Raw genomic sequence first — 21,328 nt, 5'->3', positions numbered from 1 at the left:
TCAAAACCACTTGCTGGATCCTTAATTTTAAAAAATTATAAAGATGGGAACTTTTTGATCTTAACAGTTGGTATTATTGCTAAAGATTTAATTTAATTCTGCAAATTGGATTGCATAGTAAAACTTTTTCACTATAGACATTTAAAAGTCTTGCAAATACGCTACTTTTAATGTAACAGTTTTCTGCTCCCTTCGGGTTGATTCTCTTTGAGTCTCCGCATCATCAGGATGATTGATTTCATTGAGTGCCCTCAAATCTCTCTAAGAGGGGGACTGATATCAGTGTGTTCTTCCTTCCAATTGTAGTATCTTTTGCACCAAATACAGCGCCATCTACCATGAATGAAAAAAATTATTTTGGATTAATCCTTGCCGCCTTTTTTTGTGTTGAATGTGAGTCTGCAATAAAAATAGGGGAGTTCCCCTTTGAAAATAAAAAGCTGACCCCCATGCAGTGGTGGAACTTTTTTTCATACAATGAAAAGGAAATTGCTATATTAAACTCAAATAGGAACTCCCCATTTTTATTGCATATCTGATTCTACGCCAAAAAGTTTCTAGTTAGACAAGCACCCTGCATCATTCCAGACAAAAAAATATATACAACAATGTGCAGCTTTTGTTTTCTTCCTTGCAGTCAGTTTTAAAAGAGAACAAATTCGTATTTATGGCTTATCAACTTGTGATCAGAATACTACTATGGAATCTGAATCATCCAAAACTTTGTAATACTAGCCACTAGCAGATTATAATTCTGTGAAACACACTCACTGAAGCTATTATCCTCAAAGATTCACCAGCTGGAGAGGTGTCTCTCATACCTCTATGCCAATGATTCCAACAGAGTTACCCATTCACTGTAAGTTACCCATTCATTGTAACTAACGTTAACTCCCAATGGGTTATTCCATGTAAACGAGGAAACATTATAAAAAATTAATTTTTCTGTGGGAATATTTTCCCGCTGTTACCTGTGTAGGTTGGGCATTGAATTTTGTTGGCAAGATTGATTTTTCCCTCCAAAACCTATTGTTTACTTGTGGGAGCCATTGTTTTGAAGACTATATTGTTGAGTTTGTTCTTGCAGAAGATTTGATCAGTGTCACGGAAAGAAAAAAAAAATCATGAAATTTGTAATAATTCTTTATGGTTTATATGTCACTTTAAAGTGCATAACAACTTCTTTTTGATATATTTTTAGAAGCAAAGAATTTACGCATTATAAAAACAAAAACATTTATATAACCTAGCCCAAAAGTGTAACATGACTTACCAAATGCCAATTTTTTACGATTTTCACAAAATACATTAAAGTGTAGAAACGTATATGCCATGCTGTCCTTCACATAAGTGTACCTGATAATTTGGTGTCTCAAATAAATTTCATCCTGGAAGCCTTCTCCTGGTATAGGATATTTAATTCACGTAACGTGAGTTACCTTTATTTATGTAATATGAGTTACCATAATTTTTGTAGGATTAATTATAATTTTGAGCAGTCAGATTGGTTCTGAATTACATACAACACAACTAACGATATATTTCAACATATTTAATGTATCCAGAATGAGATATCATTCTGGAAACATCTCCCAGGCTGTGGCTAAGCCATGTCTCCGCAGTATCCTTTCTTTCAGGAGTGCTAGTTCTGCAAGGTTCGCAGGAGAGCTTCTGTAAAGTTTGGAAGGTAGGAGACGAGATACTGGCAGAAGTAAAGCTGTGAAGGCCGGGCGTGAGTCGTGCTTCGGTAGCTCAGATGGTAGAGCACTTGCCTGCGAAAGGCAAAGGTCCCGAGTTCGAGTCTCGGTCGGGCACACAGTTTTAATCTGCCAGGAAGTTTTGTATTTAATGTATATTTATCTCCATATGCCACATAAAATCCCATAGGGACTAGCTATTTCTACTTTACAACAATGTGCAATTTTTGCAGAATGCCTTTAAGTGCAGCTGTAAATATGAGAAGAAGAAGAAGAAGAAATTGAAAGATGACGGCAGATATGAAGAGTATAAAATCAGACACAAGGAAACTATGAAAAAATTCAGGAAAAAGAAGCAGGAACAGGAAAAATGTTTGAGTAAAAGAGAACAAGAAAGGATTGCTGCAGACAGGAAACAGAATGTTAGAGGAAGAGTTGCCAAGTACAGGAAGCGGTTAAAGGTAGCATCTTCAGCTACACCAAGTAGTTCTGCCTCTCCACCATATAAAAAAATGGTCTTCGTTGGGAAAAGCCATATCGAAAGAGAAATGTGTACTTCCAGCATCACCCACAAAACAAAAATGTGTTATTAGAATGTCGTATCATACATTTGTTGAACCTTTATAAGTAGAAGGAATCTCTAAACAAAAAATAAGTGATTAAATAATAAGTGCAGTGAGAAAATTCTATGAAAGGGATGACATTAGCAGACAGGACTCTGGACGCAAAGACGTTGTGACTGTAAAAGATGAGAAAGATAAGAGTAATTTGCAAGTACGACACTTGATGTTTCCTTTGAAAGAAACCCATGCAATGTTTTGTGAAGAAAATGGCAAAGTGATGGTGAAAGTAAATTCAAAGAATTAAGACCCAAACATGTCATGCTTGCCAATAAACTTCCTCACAACGTGTGTCTCTCCAAATAACATGTGAATTTCATCTGTGCCATTAACTCTATTCATAGCACAGTATCTCAAATACTTAAGTACACCAGTAACTGGCCAGAATTTTTTGCATGTGCAGAGCCTACAGCCGATTGTTGGTTGGGAAAGTGCATGAAATGTAAAGATTTATTGGCAGCTAAACTTCTTGGTTTATGTACTGGCGTACAAGAGTATGGCGTGAAGTGGTGTGTGTGGCAGGAGAGTGTTGGCAGAGTTTTGGAAGTAGAGGAAGAAGGTATATTACAGAATCTTATTGATCATATTCTTACCATGGGACCTAAATTTTTAGAGCACTGCTACTTTAATAGAGAACAATCAAAGAATTATCAGAGTGATAAGGAATCAATGCCTTCTGCAATGCTAACTGCCATGATGCAAATCTATTTTTCTGAAAGTTTTACATGCGTAAGTCAAGATGAAATTCAAAGTGCACATTGGCAGCAGAATCAAATTAGTATTTTTACTGTCATGATTTGGCATTCAGGTACTTCTCACCCCTGGATCACACAAAAAAACACTGTCATTCCCTGTATTGATAAACTTCTTGAAGAACTACCAAAACATATTAGGTAAGTTGCAATCTGGTCAGATGGTCCTGCTTCCCAGTTTAAAAACAGATATACTCCAGAGGGTATAAAAGTTCTAAGTAAGAGTCATGCCAAAAGAATTACATGGAAGTACTTTGCAACTTCTCATGGGAAGGGGCCAGTGGATGGAATTGGTGGAGCTGTCAAGTGCCAAGTTTGGTCTCATGTGAAAAGCAGGAAATGTGTTGTGAACAATGCAACAGATTTTGTAAAAGCATTCTTGAATTCTTCTTCTAATGCGACTGCAGTTCTTATGGGTGAAGAAGACTTTAGCCAAAGAAGCAAAAACTACATCTCTCGGCCTTAATCAAGAACTGCAGGCCTTTCTTGAACATTTCTAAAATTCATCACTTGGAACTCTATAATAATGAAGTTGTAGGACACACCACTGTATCAGCTGCAGAGGAAAACACTAATAGAACAGAAAAATCACTAAATATACAAGTAGATGACTGGGTGGTGGCAAAATATAACAATTCATATCTTCCTGGTAATGTTACTAAAATTGAAAAGGTGAGTTCAAAGTTGATGTTATGATAAAAGATGGGAAGTTTTAGAAGTGGCCTGAAATTAAAGATGAAATGTACTACACTGAAGACAAGATTGTCAGAAAAGTGAACCCTCCAAGTGTTGTAAATTCCCATGGTTTTTTCAAGTTTGACTGTGATCTGTGGCAATAGAACGTGAGTTACCGTATGTTGCAACGTGAGTTGTGTGTTCATTATGGTTTTAATATTTATTTTATTAAGGATTAAATGTTTGGAACTTTATTAAAATATTAATAAGATCTTCTGGTATTGTGTGTAAAACTTACATGAAATGTCCACATAAAACAGAGCAGACTTTCGTATTTTCTTTATCATATGCAAAAGCCATTTCTTGGAAATGTAACTTGAGTTACTAAGAATAATTATAAGATTTGGTTTTATAAATATAGTAATGTAACAATTACTGTGATATGGGTTTATAGAGCATTCTGTATAAAGTATGTTTTGAGGTATAGTAAATATTTATTAGAAACATATCCTCCTGTTAATTGTCCAAAACTTATATTATAAACATCACTTAGTAATGTGAGTTACCATGGAATGACCCCAATGAAGGTTTCTTTTGTAAATTGCAACAACAATAAACAAGGGTCAAGGTCAGATTGAGCATTAAGAAAACAGAGAGGAAGGGGGAGAAATTAAACACGGATAGAAGGGATGAGGAGATGGGCCGAGCGAGAGGAAGCAATGCACAGTGAGAGAGAGTGGAAGAGATGGAGGAGGAGGAGGAGGAGGAGGAGGAGGAGGAGGAGGAGGAGGAGGACGAGATTATGTGTATACATATTTAGCAATTGTGAAGCAATGCGAGGTTCACTGGGAGGTAACAATGATCGTAACTTCGGATTTGTTTTGCAGATGATACGTTATCTGTAACTAAGTATTGTCTGGAAAAACCTGTACAAATAGTCAGCACATGTTTTGTTTTAAGATTTCAAAGCAGTGTAAAGACTGAAAGCTTTTTGTGAATGTTCTGAAATGCAAAACTGTGCACTTCACAGAACATAAAAAAAGTTCCCTTGACTACAATGTCAATAAATCACAATTTGGGGAAGTATGAAACTGACTGATCACATACATTCTGGGATGGGCATTAAAAAAGCTTTCTCAATGCATTATACTGCAAGGTCATATCAAAGCTATGACAACGCATCAAACAATATATCTATTGTTTTGACAAATGAAATTTGTTTCAAGATCACTCTACAATGTTTATAATATCAGCATACCAGCATGAGGTCTGAGCACACCAGTACTAATATCGAGTGGTACACTGCTAGTGGGACCCAAGGCATTTTCATGGTTGCAACCATACCAAGGAATACTAGACATACCAAAATTAACACACGAAACTGTCATAATAAATATTCAAGATTCAAAATAGATGGAGTATAATACTACTGAGTCTCTTGCCGTCAGTAATGCCTTTAGGGACAATAAGGTTTGGTTATAAGGTGATAATCAGTAAGATTCTTCCTGTACTCTGAGATAACTCTTATGAATTGTGTTTGTTACAGGCTTTCCTTTTCTGCATTTTCTCAATTCAGACATACTTTCACATCTGGTCAGTAGGAAACTTACTGACCAAGTTTTACTACGCATTACTTCCGTTTTATGAATTATACTATAAAGCATTTGTAGAATATTTATTTGTAATGTCTTTCATCATTTTTACAAGTTGCACATAAAATTTATTTGATGTGTTGCTGTTAGCATTTGTTACTGTGCAAAATGGAGAGTGGTTAATTTATACCTCAGAGTTGGATCCAACTTTGTAGAAAAGGTAATGCAGAAAGGTACATATCTAACGTTTACGTCTGTGTTAAGCTCACACTCAACAGAGTAACTTATCAACTTTACAAATCTAACTAGTTAGAACTAAACAACCACAAACAAAGTGCTCACTTTGCCATTTCACCACAGTTTGTAATTGTAATGGGGCTGAAAGTTGGTGAAAGTAGTTCCAACATTCCTATAGGAAAGTATCCTCCTCAGTACTGTGTCTCGCCTTGACCTTCCACTTCCACTTCCACCTTTTTTATTGTTCATTATAAGAGGCTGGGTGCCTTAACACAGCTGACTATTCATTACAGACTGAATCCTGAAGGCCTAATTCAGCAGCTGCACAATTCATTGTGTGTGTGTGTGTGTGTGTGTGTGTGTGTGTGTGTGTGTGTGTGTGTGAGAGAGAGAGAGAGAGAGAGAGAGAGAGAGAGAGAGAGAGAGAGAGAGTTCTTACAACACCAGAGACCACAGCACCACTTAATTCAACCCTTACAAAATCATTTATGGCAGTTATAAGACCTTGCTGCTGGACACAGCAGTGTCAACAACAGCCAGTAGCAATGAAAAATAGCAGTGCGACAGGTGTTGAATTCCAATATTTGGACATTAAAATTAATGAATTCTGCCTACCAGTAAATTGAAAACAGGGAAAAGAAACGTACCACCAAAAGCAGGCCCATCAAACTTAGACAAGCACTTATTAGTCCACCATCAAACATCAGTTTTGCCAAAACAATTCTCAAAGAAATTACAAGAACTATTAGGCCACTGAAAAGCTTAAACTTTCAGGATTATTAAATTTTGTGCTAATTTGATAGCACCCCTCTAGAGTTACTTTTGTAGTCTGTCAGTGAATAAATGTGCTTTTCCCAAAAAAATGATGTATGCAGTAGCCCGACCGATTTATAAAAGCTGAGAGAGCCAAATCATCTACAATTACAGACACACCTGCCTCCTGCATTCTCACATCTTTTTGAAAAGGTATCTTGCAACAGACTACTGAACCACCTTCCTGAGGAACTCTTAACAGCATCTCTTCAAAAACTAAAAATACAGAACAGATTGAGAAATAATGTTTCAAGACACGGAGCCTCAATAACTGGATATAGTTCCAAAAATGAGGACACAATTTTGCGAAAAGGAAGGATAATCATCTGATTATTCTTAGGGAATAGCATTAACTTTAAATTAAAAATACATATTGCTCTTTGATTAGTAAAAGCCTTGCCAAAGTTCTGGGTACAGTTTGCATTTTGTCCCCTAGTTTGACATAATGCTGTTTCTGAAAGTACCTAAGGCAATCATAACAGGATGATGATCCTCACCAATCTGGAGCCAGCACTTGCTAGTTTCCCTACACCTATTTCCAATTTTTTTTTATTTGGATGGCATCATAATAGTAATGGGAAATCCACTTAATGCGTCATTAAAAACAGTCCTCTACGAGTGAACATTTTAAGTATTATTAGCGGCAGCTTTTTTATCATTCTGTGTGGGTAAATGACAAAGAAAAAGCAACCACTCACCTACAACTGACAGATGCGTGGGTGCATAGAAACACACAACAGAAAACAGCATTAACACTAGCTTTCAAGCTTTTGGCCTTTCTCTTTCAGAAGTACACACACACACACACACACACACACACACACACACACACACACACACCTGCGGTCACCGACTGACTAGGATGGAGGTGAGGAGGAGTTAGAGAAGGACACCCAAGGGGGGGGGGGTTGTACACGAAAGATGGATAGAGGGTAGGGAGAGGGGGGGGGGGGGGGGGGTAGTACACTTATATCCGCCGACACTACTGATAATCGACAGTAAGCCTTGCAGCAGCCATACTTGTGCACATTTGGGTATATGTAGTTGTGTGTGTGAATGTGTGTACTTCCACTATAGAAAGGGCAAGGGTTCAGCCAGCTACTGTTAATACTGTTGTCTTTTGTGAGTTTCTATGTGCCACATATCAGTCAGCTATACATGAGTGGTAGAATCCCTAATGCCACCTCATTTTGGAAAAAAAAAAAAATGATACTGCCTCCATTGAGTATTTACAATTCTCTTTACAGCACTATCACAGAAGCATTTCAAAACACAGAAGAACAAAAAAATGACAAAAATCAACTTGTTGCTTTGTACTCATTAATTCTGTATTACAACAATTAACCAGGCCACAGCACTTACTTTAGACCCATCTTGATGAATTCAAAAGACATACTTGGTTAGCCAAGGACAATAAACTTACTATCACCTATTTCTTTACTCAAGCATTAAAACACCTTTAATAACTGGAAGTTTTCCAAATGTTCAGAATAGACTTCATTCAGGGGCTGCTAGTAACACTCATATTGTCAAAAAGCCCAGACTTTAGTATCTTGTGTTCAACATTAGTTTTAAAGAAAATTTTGTCATCAAAGGCGTAAATTACCAGTCTGAGTAGCAAAGACATATATTACTTTACAACATATACAAATATAATGCAAACCTTACCTGTTATATGTATCCATTATTTTCAACTCTTTTGATTTATGTATCTTAGTCAAATCTTCTAAAGCTTTGTCCCTGCACTTCTCAAGCACAGCCTTATAACTATGAAATGTTTCATGAATCAGATCTTTGGCATTATCATGCTGTATCTGCAGTTCACCTAAAGCACTTTCTAAATGGTTTGAAGCACTTTCACAGAACTCTATTTTTGACTTGCTCTCTGCCATGAGACTTTTTAATTCGTCCTTCTGCTGTTCCTCTGCATCTGCTAGGCACTCATAATGATGTTCTGGTGCTTTGTGGTCACTCACCATGCAATTGTTACATATAGGCATCTATAAAAAGCAAATACATTGGAATCAGCAACAGTAAGCACCTGTGTTCATTGATATTGACTTTACCAAGCAATCAAAAAATTTATATAAAACTGTTGAGCCACGCAATATGCCATGATGAATGTTTTACAACTTGCAATGGTATATAAATTTATTGTGCACTCGTGTATCTGGTTCTTGTGTTAGTCTTTAATAAAGCACATAAAGAGCTGACTCGAAGTGACTCATGCCACTTTTCAATGGTCCAGAATGTGAAGCGAAAAAAAAAACTGGATGTATGAGCATCCTAAAAGGGAATTTTCATTCCAATACAGAACTTATGCACCTTCCACTTACAAGTGGCAAAGGTGTTCTGTTGAGCATACGGAAGCGCTAATCCAACACGAGAGAGTAATAAGGGCAAAAATGTTTTAACACTTCTGCAAAAGTAACTCCGTGTAACGTTCTTGAACTGGGTACTCTGCATGTAACTGTTAGACTTTTACTGCAAAAATGTCTGCACATGTCAAAGTAACATTGACAATACATCAAGAATGAAGACACACAGAAAATGGACTCACAAAAAGTTCTGTGCTAACATCTTAAACCAGCTGGACGAAGACAAGCAATTTTATGGTACAATATGAGTTTACAGTACACATGAATGATTTTTTTGAGCAACACAGAAATGTGGTAAATCAACTGGAAACCTGAAAATAATTATGTCAAGAGTACATCAGAAATCAGGACACTGAATTTATTCGATTAAACACTATTGCACTTAAACAGCAAAGAAAACACACATAACTACCAAACTTTGGAGTAGTGGCAATGTGCGAAAATTTGAGACAGCTGCAAACTTAAACTTTTTTTTGTGCCACAAGCAAAAGCAAATGCAAAATTGCAGACTGATGAAATACTACAAAAACATGTTATACACATCCAAAATGGTGTCACATTATCACACAATGTTAATGAAGTTCGTAACTGCCTCTGCAACATGATCACCTTGTTCATATTTTCTCATACTCTTATTATTAATTCTGAGGATTTGTGGAAGATGAAATTTTTACACCATTCTGACTAGACACATTCCCCTAATGAATAAAAAAGATGTGCATCACAACTAAAAAAATTACCCCTAATTTTGGAAAAGGTTTCACAAGAGATCTTGAGACACTGGAAGTCACATCAAACCATAAATGTAATGTAAAATGAACTTGAGATTTTGCTAAAAGGAGGACACCAAAACCAAACTTGCAAGTCATCTTCACAGATTTATACATTGGAAAACTGTGAAGCCGCCACCAATGCATTTTGTATATACTACGCAGTCTGTTTAACGATTACTGTAAACAAAAATTACAAATTTTTTATAGGCACGCACTGTAACGTTATTTGATCATCATCATCATCATCATCATCATCATCATCATCATCATCAAATATGACTATTCAACTGTGTTGGGGATTATTGTGCATATTAAACAACACTTCTTGTTGTTCATAGTTTTATAACTGTAACCACCCCTCGTCCCAGTTATACATAATTAAATGGTGTGTCACAGCTAATGTGCACACTACACAAGAGAACTCACATGGACAGTATCCTCTGTCAAACATTCCATATTTTCCAGCAAGCATTATACCATAAAATTAAGTGGCAATACTGTACATAAAGCTTACCTGACACTTAAAACAATAGAACTTCAGGACTTTCAGCTGGATGAGTGTCACAAAATATTGGTTTGTGTATGGGGACAACTTCTCTTGAGCTTCGTAAATCCTCAAATGGTACTACCTGATGATTTTCAAAGCAGCGCATAAACTGTAACATTAAGCAATGCAACAATATAGTAAATTATTAATTAAAGTACCAGTTAATGATATTTGACGTAAATCAATGAAACCTACTTACCTGATGTGCTGTGTTGCAGTTAGGGCAAAGGAAGTGGGGCACAATCTGAGCAACGAGCTACAGCTTTTTCTTTTGCTTTACAGCTCGTGCATAATACGGCAGTGCTTTCAATAGCGGACATGTCCAATATATTTGTAAGGACATAGTCACATGGAAGAGAGGAAGCTCCCTTTGATCCTGCCTTAAGACATAAACGGTATACATCATTGTTTTCTAATTTTGTTTGAAAAATTATTCTATGATTACTTATTACAGAAGATGTTAGACGATCTTCCATAAAGTTAAAATCTAGTATATAAAAAAGAAATGAGGAATTTTTACACAACTAAGAAATGTTCGTATTAAGAGAATCCTGAAGGAATTTCAAGGTGTAACATCATCTTCATGTCATGTTTATTACGGATGAAGAACAGCCTGGACAGGACAAGGATGAGGCATGAAATTTAATGGCCAACTTATGAAAGAATAATCCCAGAATTCTCCTGGAGTAATTTAAGGAAACTGCAAACAATCTTAATAAAATTGGGCACTGCAAAATCTTTAAATATGTCTGCTTGTGTCTGTATGTGTGGATGGATATGTGCGTGTGTGCGAGTGTATACCTGTCCTTTTTTTCCCCCTAAGGTAAGACTTTCCGCTCCCGGGATTGGAATGACTCCTTCCACTTCCTTTCGTCTTCCCCTCTCCTTCCCTCTCTCCTGATGAGGCAACAGTTTGTTGCGAAAGCTTGAATTTTGTGTGTATGTTTGTGTTTGTTTGTGTGTCTATCGACCTGCCAGCGCTTTCGTTCGGTAAAGTCACCTCATCTTTGTTTTTATATATAATTTTTCCCACGTGGAATGTTTCCTTCTATTATTTTGAACATTTTTCTTCGGATTTCATGAAAAACCACACACACACACACACAACACACACACACACACACACACACACACACACACACCACGCACTCATGGAAGCAGGGTGCAGTTTCTCTATCGCCTTCACAACAACGGAAGTTTCCAGTTGAAATGAATGAGGAGAAAGACGACCAAAGGAAGACTTTACATACAAGTATCTAGATAAAGTGGGAACTCAAATTGGATCGTTAATTTCATGTTGTTTTCATTCATCTCTAAACCAAAGACTATTGATACTTCGGGGGGGGCGGGGGGGGGGGGGGGGGGGGGGAGGGGGAGGGGGGGGGGGAGCATTGGGAACATGGCACTTGCATTAAGAAGTTTTCAGTTCCCATGGGTTTCGCTCTGAAATTTAAAGTTACTGTGCTCTTGACTGACTAGAGGTCCGCCATGGATTTTCGACTGAAGAACCGGTTCGCCAGCTGAAAAGGTTGGGAAGCCCTGCGTTAGAGGATACTCCAAGAGCATGGGATTTTGTGAGCCCTACTGAAATGCATAATTCGGCTTAAAGTGCACATTCGTATGTCCAGATTCAGATGTATCAGTACTGTATTATCTCATAATTGGTTCTTTATTATGGCATAATGCCATACTTGCTAGACGATGAAAACGTGCACTTGAAATGTAGCAAACAGTTGGAACTAGGCAATAGCATGGAATTAAACACTTCGTTTCAAATAAATTGACTGCCTCAGCAGAAAAACATTAATTAAAGTCAAATTTCTTAACAAACCAACAAAGATAACTTCATTGTTCTGCAAGGCGATTAACGCTTGACTGTCATAAAGGTAGAAACAAAACAAAATCTGAAACTAATAACTTATTTTAGCCTTCCGTAATTATGAGTATGTATTTTAATTCACTTGATAGCTCCCGACCACAGAAATCCGTTTTGTTTTCGTTTGACGTGAGAGCAACAAACGAAGAGGAAACAGCAAAATCACTTAACATAAACATGGGTCACGTAGAGACTACCACCTCCCCACAAGAACTCAGACTACTCTGTGCACCAGGTCCGGATCTACGATATTTCCGAACCGGGTCAATATTAGATAGTGGCGCTCCCCATCCCTCGAGGGTTTGAGGTAGGACGCCAAAAATTTACAAAAATCGACTTTTAAAAAATATCTTAATATTGTAGCGCACGTCTTTCTGAAGTGTCTGATACATAAAACATATATGATCGAGGCAACGTAAGACATGTTATTTGGTCTTAAGCGTGTCGAAGTGCAATGCCACGCCTCTTCATACAGCATTCTTCTACGGCACGTCACTGTATTTCGCTCTGTGGAATTCAAACGTGTAGTATTTTGTAATGGATGTCATCAAACCTGTATTGAGGACAGTGGAAATTAAAATGCCCTGTCGTGCCTCTCCTGATCCCAGTCGACCGGTTTGACATCTTACCTCTCTTTTTTTAAAAAAAAAAAACACCTTCGCAGTTAATACTGGGTGGGATTATTTGTGACCAGCAGAACAAGAACTCTTCAGAAAATTTGCAGTCTTTAACTGCCTATTAGCTAATAACCTTGCTGTTCTGTGTGACATAAAATTATATGAGTAAAGACAAGAGACAAGCAAGACAGTACACATTTCTTCGATCCTTAAGTCCTAGCATTTTTTTTCCTCTCTAATCTTGCCACAGCTTTATATGGCGTACTTTCCTTTCTGGGAAAGAATCTATTATGCCATCAAAGTTCGTCAAAGTTTTGCTACATGAAAAAACGGAATGTCGTTGTCTAATATCAGAAAAGCTGTTAATACAAATAGTACCCAAGACTGGTGTGGTTTCTCGATCTGATTACGTGTATTTTGTCACTGTCTGCTAGATAAAACGAAATAGGCCTGCCTAATATTGCAGCAGTTGTTACACACACCAAATAAACGAGACTTGTTTTGGCACAAATGGTCATTTTTATAACACGACAGAATATAATTCAGAAAGCACCAATATCAAAAGCCCATTAGGCCTACTACAAGCAAAAAGTTTTATGTTAGGAAATAATTTCACATTTCATTCATACACTCTAGCTTCAGAAGCACGAGATCGAAAAGTAGTAGTATGTAATTTTTATATAAATTTGGAATCGTCATATACTTCCGTAATTTGTGACAGTCTCTGTTTATTCTCCTTCCTCATTCTAACAAACGATCTTGTCATCACTAATTCTGTAACTATTCCTGCCAGTGTCAAAATTTTTCTCTGGTTAACTTCACTAACCCTGCCACAATCACCGGTTTAGTTATCCCCCATTTGTTCTCCGGTTACGCATTATTAAGAGCTCATACAACGCGTTTTCCGCGCTACTCCCAGAATAGAACTTTAGCGGCTGCTAGCCGGGGACTGTAGTGTACCGATCTGGCCAAAAATTTTCTGTCAAAATTTCATTTTCTTGGATACACGGAGAAGACAACACGTAATCTTAGTTGCCTGTTATTCCTGTTAGTCGTTTATTTCCACTCTGGTAGCCCGAATCGATGGAATTCGCTAGTAATTATAACAACGCTGATGATTTGCAAACCCAGTCAAAAAGGAACAGTTTACAGCGATTGTCGTTCACTCTTTCGGCTTTATTCGCTCAGCTCGTACAGACCCGTCCTTATTCGCTCAGCTCGTATAGACCCGTCCCCTTTTGTCTGCAGGAAAGTATTTTTCTAGATGCAATGGGGATTCCCCTGGCAGAGACATCGTGTACAGTACGCACGCATTCAAAAATCAATTTACGATTCATTCAGAAATCAATCTAGAATTTGATCAAAAGAGTTCAAAAACCAACAGGGATGCATTCAAAATCATATGAGTAATCGATAGACCAACGTGCGCTGGATGCTAGGCGCTTTGTGAAGCAAGGTCTTTTTCCTCAATAATAAGAATTTGGTCCCCCCCCCCCCTTTGTCTCACAATCTTTGAAGACCTTTTGGATCATGCAAATGAGAATGAGATGCTCCTTAAGAGAAATAGTTGACTGGTGATGAAACGCAGTCTACAGTTATGATGTTGAGACCAAGTTTCAGTCTTTACAATGGGTTGGGAAAGATTCTCCAAGACCAAAAAAAGCTCATCAGATCGGATCAAATATCAAAGCCATGCTGATAGTTTCCTCTGACTTTGAAGGATTAGTTCACCATTATGAATTTGTGCCACAGAGACAAACTGTTAAGTGATAGTACTATCGGGATGCGTTGTGACGCCTGCGAGAAAATGTGAGAAGTAAACAGCCTGAAATGTGGTGGAACAATTCATGGCTCTTGCATCTAAAGAACACACCCGTACATTCATCCCTGGTTGGTGTATGACTATTGCACAAAAACTGAAATCATTGTGTTGCCTCATCCTCTGTATTCTCCAGACCTAGCCCCCTGCCGCCTTTTTTTTTAGTTCCAAAGTTAAAAACCTCATCGAAAGGATGACGTTTTGCAACAGTAGACGAGATAAAAGACAATTCGCAGATGGCACTTCACGCGATCCAGCAAGAGGCGTACCAAAACTGCTTCTGGATGGGGAAACGGCATTGGGAGTGGTGTATCAATTGTGGAGGAGAGTATTTCCATGGAGACCATGCACAATAAGTGAAAGGTAAGAGCAGAAAAATTTTGTGGACAAAGTTCAGGAATTTTTTTGAACAGACCTCGTACAACACACACACACACACACACACACACACACACACACACACACACACACAAATAGAGTGCAGCATCAGCGCCAACTGCAATATCCCATTTTGGTCTGCATTGGCGAAACTGCAAGAAGCCCAATCACTGCCATGTTGCTTACAACTGGCTATGAACATTTCTTTCAAATACCAAGGTAGGGGGTGTTTCTGTGTATGAACTTTTTCACCACCCAATGTTACTGACATGTAATCATTTTTGCCAGGCACAGCTGAGAACTTTATGTTTGATTTGATCAGAGAGACTTTTTCCATACCATTTTGCAGGTACTGCCAAGATGCCCTGATTCACCACTCTTGCGGGAATACTAAATACCTTTTCTGTTTCATCTATACTCCAGCTGCCAGAAACCAGGGTCAAAACTTGAACTTTACCAGAATGACTTGAATGATATACTTTAATTTTAGTTCATTAATTAAAATAACCATGTCTTTACATTTCTGGCATTGCTTTACCACATGTGTTCCCTCATCAGCAGCTGCTGCTATATACTTGGTGACTGCACCCTGTACTTTCTCCCTTATGTTAATACATTGCATCACGTTTGCTAATTTGTTGAAGCTTTAAAGGCGAATCTTCAGGAGTTGGTAGTGAAGCAGGCATCAACTGCATCCATATAACACCTATATGTTGATTCTTACTCATCCTGGGGCTATAATTTCTTATGAGCAAGTTCTTGTCTATATCTGCGATGAAATGTACTGCCAGGCTTGAAAACTATTAGTCAACAATTTCAACTTTTCAACATGAGCAGTGCTAACTGGATATACACCCATCCTAACTTTATATTTCTTCTTACCAAATGGATTAGAGCAGGTATTTTGCAGAGATTGAAATTTTACCACCAGCAGAGCATTATGGTATGAACAAATTTGCTCATCTCTTGTAACGTGATGTGGAGATTTAAGTTTTACACGCTCTCTGTCGAACAATTACATTTCTTTCACTGGTTTAAGCTGACTTCACCACAGTAAAATGGTGAGGACTTATGAGAGTCAGTGCAACCTCGACCACAACCTCTTGGTTTGCTTCACAAAAGACATAAAACACAAATTACTTCAGTCACAAACTGTCAAAGAGCAAGCTAACCCACTATGCAATTAAAAAGAAACTTACCGTTCAAAGGCAAATATATTCCTTCAACAATGGTGTAAAAACATTTTGGCAGTATTTTCAATATTGTTTTCAATAACAATGAAGAAAAAAGAAATCAGTAATAAATTTATAAAACCTTTTGGGGGGTCATTTCAACCCTAAGTACACATGGGTCTAAAATTTGACTATATAGATCCTGAAGCTTAAAGGACATTCTTTCCAGACAGTGCAAGATTTAAAACCATGGTCTAACAGTGTCTTGGCAGCATATTCAACAATAATTCCAATAATGTCCTAAATGACGATGACTGAAATTTCTTCAGGAATAAATTAAAAAAAAACCTTTCTGGAGTAATTTCATCTGTAAGTAGGCATGGATTTATATTTGTTCCATTAGAGCTTATTCCTTGGAAATTGATTTCTTCATAATTACACTTGTATTTTATTGACATAAAAGGTAATTTTACTTTCTGTTTACCCACTGTCACATTCGAGCATATACACTGCGCATGAAAAGTAATGCCTTCGAGTGCTGTTTTTTCAGCCGTAAGCAGGCACAAATCAAAAAATTTGTAGTAAGTACAGTACTTGGAATCAAAATATGTTTTATGGTCAAATATGTTTTATGGTCCTACAAGATACAAAGCATACAGTCACAAACATTGATCAGAGTGAATTAACTGCAGGTCCAGAGAGGTTCATTCCAGGAGACTCGACAGGGTTACGTCCCCACAAATTAAAGCATACTTCTTCTGAAGCTTGAATGGATGGAAAGATTTAAAATTGTTGGGCGCTAAACAGCTTTATCATCAGTGCTCTTTCACAAGATCATGATAGTAGTGAATGAAGTGTATTCTTGCTGAAACAGTAACTGAAGGCCATATAACGACTGCCACAGCAATAGAAAATGCCACATACAAGGGTTACCAGATCTAGTCATACCATTGTCACATGTCAAAAGAATAAATAAAACAGGGAAAAATCAGTAATAGGGCAGGTTGATCACAGAACTAAAAACATGAGTCACCCGCTAAAAATCACATTAAAACCTCCATCCAATTACAGAGGAACCTCCATATTACATTTTTCGCAATTCTACACCATACATGCATAGCCCCTGTGAAAAACCCTTGTGATCAATGCTAAAAATTCCCTGATTTTACATTTCTTCCTAGTAAGGTTTACCTTGATTCTTAGTTATTACTCGATGTCTGGCTTGACTATGTCCCATTTCCTTCCTATTGACATTCAATGTAACTGAACAAGTTATAAGTGACAAAAGACAGATGGTTCCCACCACAGGTGGTGGCAGAGATTAGGGAATTTTTTAGGCCATTGTGGAGAGGGGGCACGTGAGAGAGGAAATGCTGATGTAATCCACGAACGGTTGCCAATGCAACTTGCAACATTTAGCTTCACTGCGCAATTATGGTACTAACTGCGCAATTATGGTACTACTACTGCCAGGTACCAGCAGTAATGGAAAAACAAGACAGTCAACGCGATGTGTTCCCGACAGAGCCAATACAGGACGAAGGGGCCCAGCCATCACCTTTTCTTGTGCCACTCGTAATTGTCTCATCCTTTTGAATGTATTCCCGATGTACTGTATTCAGCAACAATATCAATCATCAACCTTTTAAATTCAAACATCGAGTCTCAAAGCATATGCTCAGTCGCAATCGAGAAAACATCGCCCATTTCCAGCTAGTGAACTCTTTTTGACTAGCGACTTGTTAAGCTACCCAATAGCCAGTGCAGCCATCACACCACACTACCACATGTAAAATGAGCACGCCTACGGGATGTGTGGAGAGGGAGAACAGCCCTTCAATGATGGGAGTGCAGGCAGAGGTGAAAGCATTTTGTGGAGTGCTGAAATAGTACTTTTCATCCAGATGATGCACTATGGCAGATATTTCACATGGAAATAGAACAAGAGTTTTGTGATAGCATATTTTGAAGACTTTCCTGTTCACATCCAACATTATACAGTTGCAACAACTACATACACTAACTACTCATGTATATACTTAGCACCAAACACACTGTAGACGGTAAAGATTCGCAGCAGTGACAGAGGTCCTGAAGCGAAACTGAAGCACATGAACTTTCTTTCAAATTTACATTTTACATAGTGTGCAGAAATTCACCAAGCCAACTTCTAATAAGCTTTTAATGTCAGTTGCGGAAATAAACTCATTTTTTCGTGCCTCTCTCTTTCTCTCATCGGGCCTAAAATAACACTTTAATGAAGGTGAGCATATGAAGTGTGGCTCATAAGAAAAGCATTAAACAATAACAGAAATGGTGACAAAGTTTGTCATGAAGCAGATGTCTGCATTTATGCTTACTATTTAATCACATAGCTGCTATGAGGTTTTTGGTTTAATTCAACATGTTCATCAATTTTTGATTTTTTCTGGGTAAGTACAAAGGATGATCTCTAAAGAATGTGTGTTCCGAACATATAACTTTTAGTCATAGCATGATGGAAAATAGCTGGATTACCTTGTACCCAGATACCAATTCCAATTCTATGACGAGTTTTCCCTTGCTGTTACATGTATGTGATTTTTTAAGACACATATGTGATTTTTTAAGAACTCATGAAATTCATTACCACACATTATCGTATAAACATTGCACTGGGTAATTTCCTTCACTTAGATTTTATACAAAGCATTGGAGAGGATTGCGATTTTTAGCCACGTAAGCCAATTACATGTGTTTTTTCCAGTATTTTGCGGGCTTTTAACATTTTCCTCAGTTTTGCATTTTTTTAAGCCTGGACAGCACGATAAAATAGGGTTTCACAGTAAACTGGGCAGGAATCCTGACACCACACAAAACATCCAACAATTATTGTGCCGATGGTTTATGATCGCCTAAAATGGACATTAAGTCCCTCAACAGACCAAAAGCTTCCCTCTTATCAGCATACAACACATACGGGTGTTAAAACAAAGTCCATCATGAGTGTTACGCTACATAAGAACACTGGATCCCAGTGGGTCTTCTTGCCACAAAAGCTATGTATGTATCATTGGGCAGTGACCGATACAAAGGCAAGTGAGGATCACTTTGCCCTCAGAAGAGTCAGAAAGGATATGTGCCATGTGGCGAATAGTCAGCTTGACTGGATGCAGATTCTTGTTACCCATTTCCAGCCACTGGCATTCCCACTTAGCCACCACTCGATTCGTCACACATGACAAGACAGTCCATAGGATGATGTGATATTGAGGCAAGGTTTTTCTGGTTGGCTGCTTTCACTGCTCTTTTGGGGGATCATTTCATCCATTAGTAGGCCTGGGTCTAAAATTTAACTATATAGCTTCTGAAGCTTAAAGAACACTCATTCTATACATAGAAAGATTAAAAATACCAAAGAACGTGCAATTGATATATAGACTACATAACTGCTCAAAATTTGGCACCCAAAAATTTTCATAGAGGAGAGGCTATCGTGCAAAAAGCAGAAGTCAGCATGCATGTGTATCATATTGCCAATTCTTGTTGAATTCATCCATAAAATTACAATTTATGGCTGGTTAAAGCTGTGCCTTTCAAGGCTCACAATGATTTTCTGCCATTTTTGAAGAAGTGTAGCTGTCACCAAATGTATTTAAAAAGGCTAATCCGTAATACATTCTTATTCACTAGTACACAAAAGCAGAGGCTTTTAAGTTAAAAGTATTTTTCATAAAGTTGGCACTTACTTGACGTGGATCAACCTTAACAGAATCACTGAATTATTATTATTATTATTATTATTATTATTATTATTATTATTATTATTATTATTATGATTATTATTATTATTTGCATGACCAGCACAGGTCATCTACATCCCAAGGCAAAATATTCAGAACAGAAGTTGCAACTAATGTTTAATAACTTTTTTTTTCCCAGCTATTTCTAATAAATAATGTGCAGAAGTTTGCAAGTGACAGGTTGAAAATGAACAAAAGGCACGTTTTTGGAATGATTAGATGAGGTTGGTGTAAGGGAAAGACAACAAATAACCTAAATTATCCTAAGGGGACACACACACACACACACACACACACACACACACACACACACACAAGGGAGGACTCGAACCTCCGCCGGGACCAGCCGCACAGTCCATGACTGCAGCGCCTTAGACCGCTCGGCTAACCCACGCGGCGAAAGACAACAACACAACACACCTGCTGCAGTATACAACTCTTTTATGATAATCTCTGAAATCATCCTAATATACCTTATTTCCCTTCTCTATTTTCTTTTAGCATTATCAATCTTTGGCTTTTTTACTATCTCTCCCTCCTATTGCCCCTTCCCCAAATATTTTCTACAATTGGTTATCGTCTGTCTGATCCTTCTCATTCTTTGTCTCCCCCCTTCTCTTCGCAATTCACAGACTCCGCATCTTCCCTTTGGATTCTAAGTCATCTTGATACTGAAGTCACATAAAACAGAAATTCTAACACAAGCTAAGATTCAACAACTATATTGTTTTCAGAAGATATTGTACTTCTGAACAAGATTCCTGCAACTGGGAGCATAGGCTTATCTCTCTCAATATCATTTTTGTAGTTATTAGAAACAACTCTTCAATCTTAGCAATAATAATGTTAACTGTAAGAACAGCATGAAATAAAAGAAAGTATGATGGCATGGTCTCAAAGATGAAAGCCCAAGAAAATTTAGCAACAATAACAAATTTATCAATGAAAATAATCAATTATTGAAAACATAATATAATTGTATACATAAAAAGTCTACTCCCCAAAAGGCAGCAAGAGAAAACAGACATATAAAAGAAATGTGCAATCTTTTGGAGCCGGTGGCAGCTGTTCCTGGCAGAAGGTCGGTAGAGAAAGGAATAGGGGTGAAGGAAACGGACTAGTGAGATTAAGAAAATCGTTAGAGTTCAGATAAGTCGCCCAGAACCCTGCGTCAGGGAGACTTGCCTTTCATCTCAGCCCGTCTGGTAGGTCTCCCAGAACTTGGAGTTCTGGACGACTTTACCGAACTCTCCACACACCCTAAACCTCGCCAGCTGTTTTCCTCCATCCCAATTCCTTCCCTATCAACCCAAAGATTGCACAATTCTTTAACCTTTGTGTGTGTTTTGTCCCACCACTGCTTGGTAAACTGTTCACGTCAATTTGTGATAAAATTATGAAAAGGATATAATGGAAGTGTTGAGTCACAGACAGGCACAACAACAAGACTGCTGAACAGTAAGTTTTCTCCCAAAAAGCCTGCTTCTGAATTAAGAAAATGCATGCACACACGCAGACATATTCACGAAAATGCAACACACGCACACATGATCACTGTCTCAGGATGCCGAGGCCACATTGTCTTCGGCAGCCTGAGACA

The 21,328-nt window shown here is 37.8% G+C and overlaps 1 protein-coding gene across 1 annotated transcript in view; it reads right to left on the bottom strand.

Moving 5' to 3' along the window:
• Positions 1-21,328, bottom strand: part of LOC124805088 (B-box type zinc finger protein ncl-1-like) — a 144,337-nt gene that overhangs the window by 80,180 nt on the left and 42,829 nt on the right. Inside the window, 5 exon segments of the mRNA XM_047265525.1 lie at positions 8,055-8,386; positions 10,052-10,078; positions 10,080-10,193; positions 10,284-10,319; positions 10,321-10,464. Of these exon segments, the coding sequence (XP_047121481.1) occupies positions 8,055-8,386; positions 10,052-10,078; positions 10,080-10,193; positions 10,284-10,319; positions 10,321-10,464 (653 nt within the window).

Source organism: Schistocerca piceifrons, chromosome 7 (assembly GCF_021461385.2).
Source record: "Schistocerca piceifrons isolate TAMUIC-IGC-003096 chromosome 7, iqSchPice1.1, whole genome shotgun sequence".
Taxonomy (NCBI): domain Eukaryota; kingdom Metazoa; phylum Arthropoda; class Insecta; order Orthoptera; family Acrididae; genus Schistocerca; species Schistocerca piceifrons.
The sequence above is the reverse complement of the archived record's forward strand: the minus strand, read 5'-3'. Positions and strand labels throughout refer to the sequence as shown.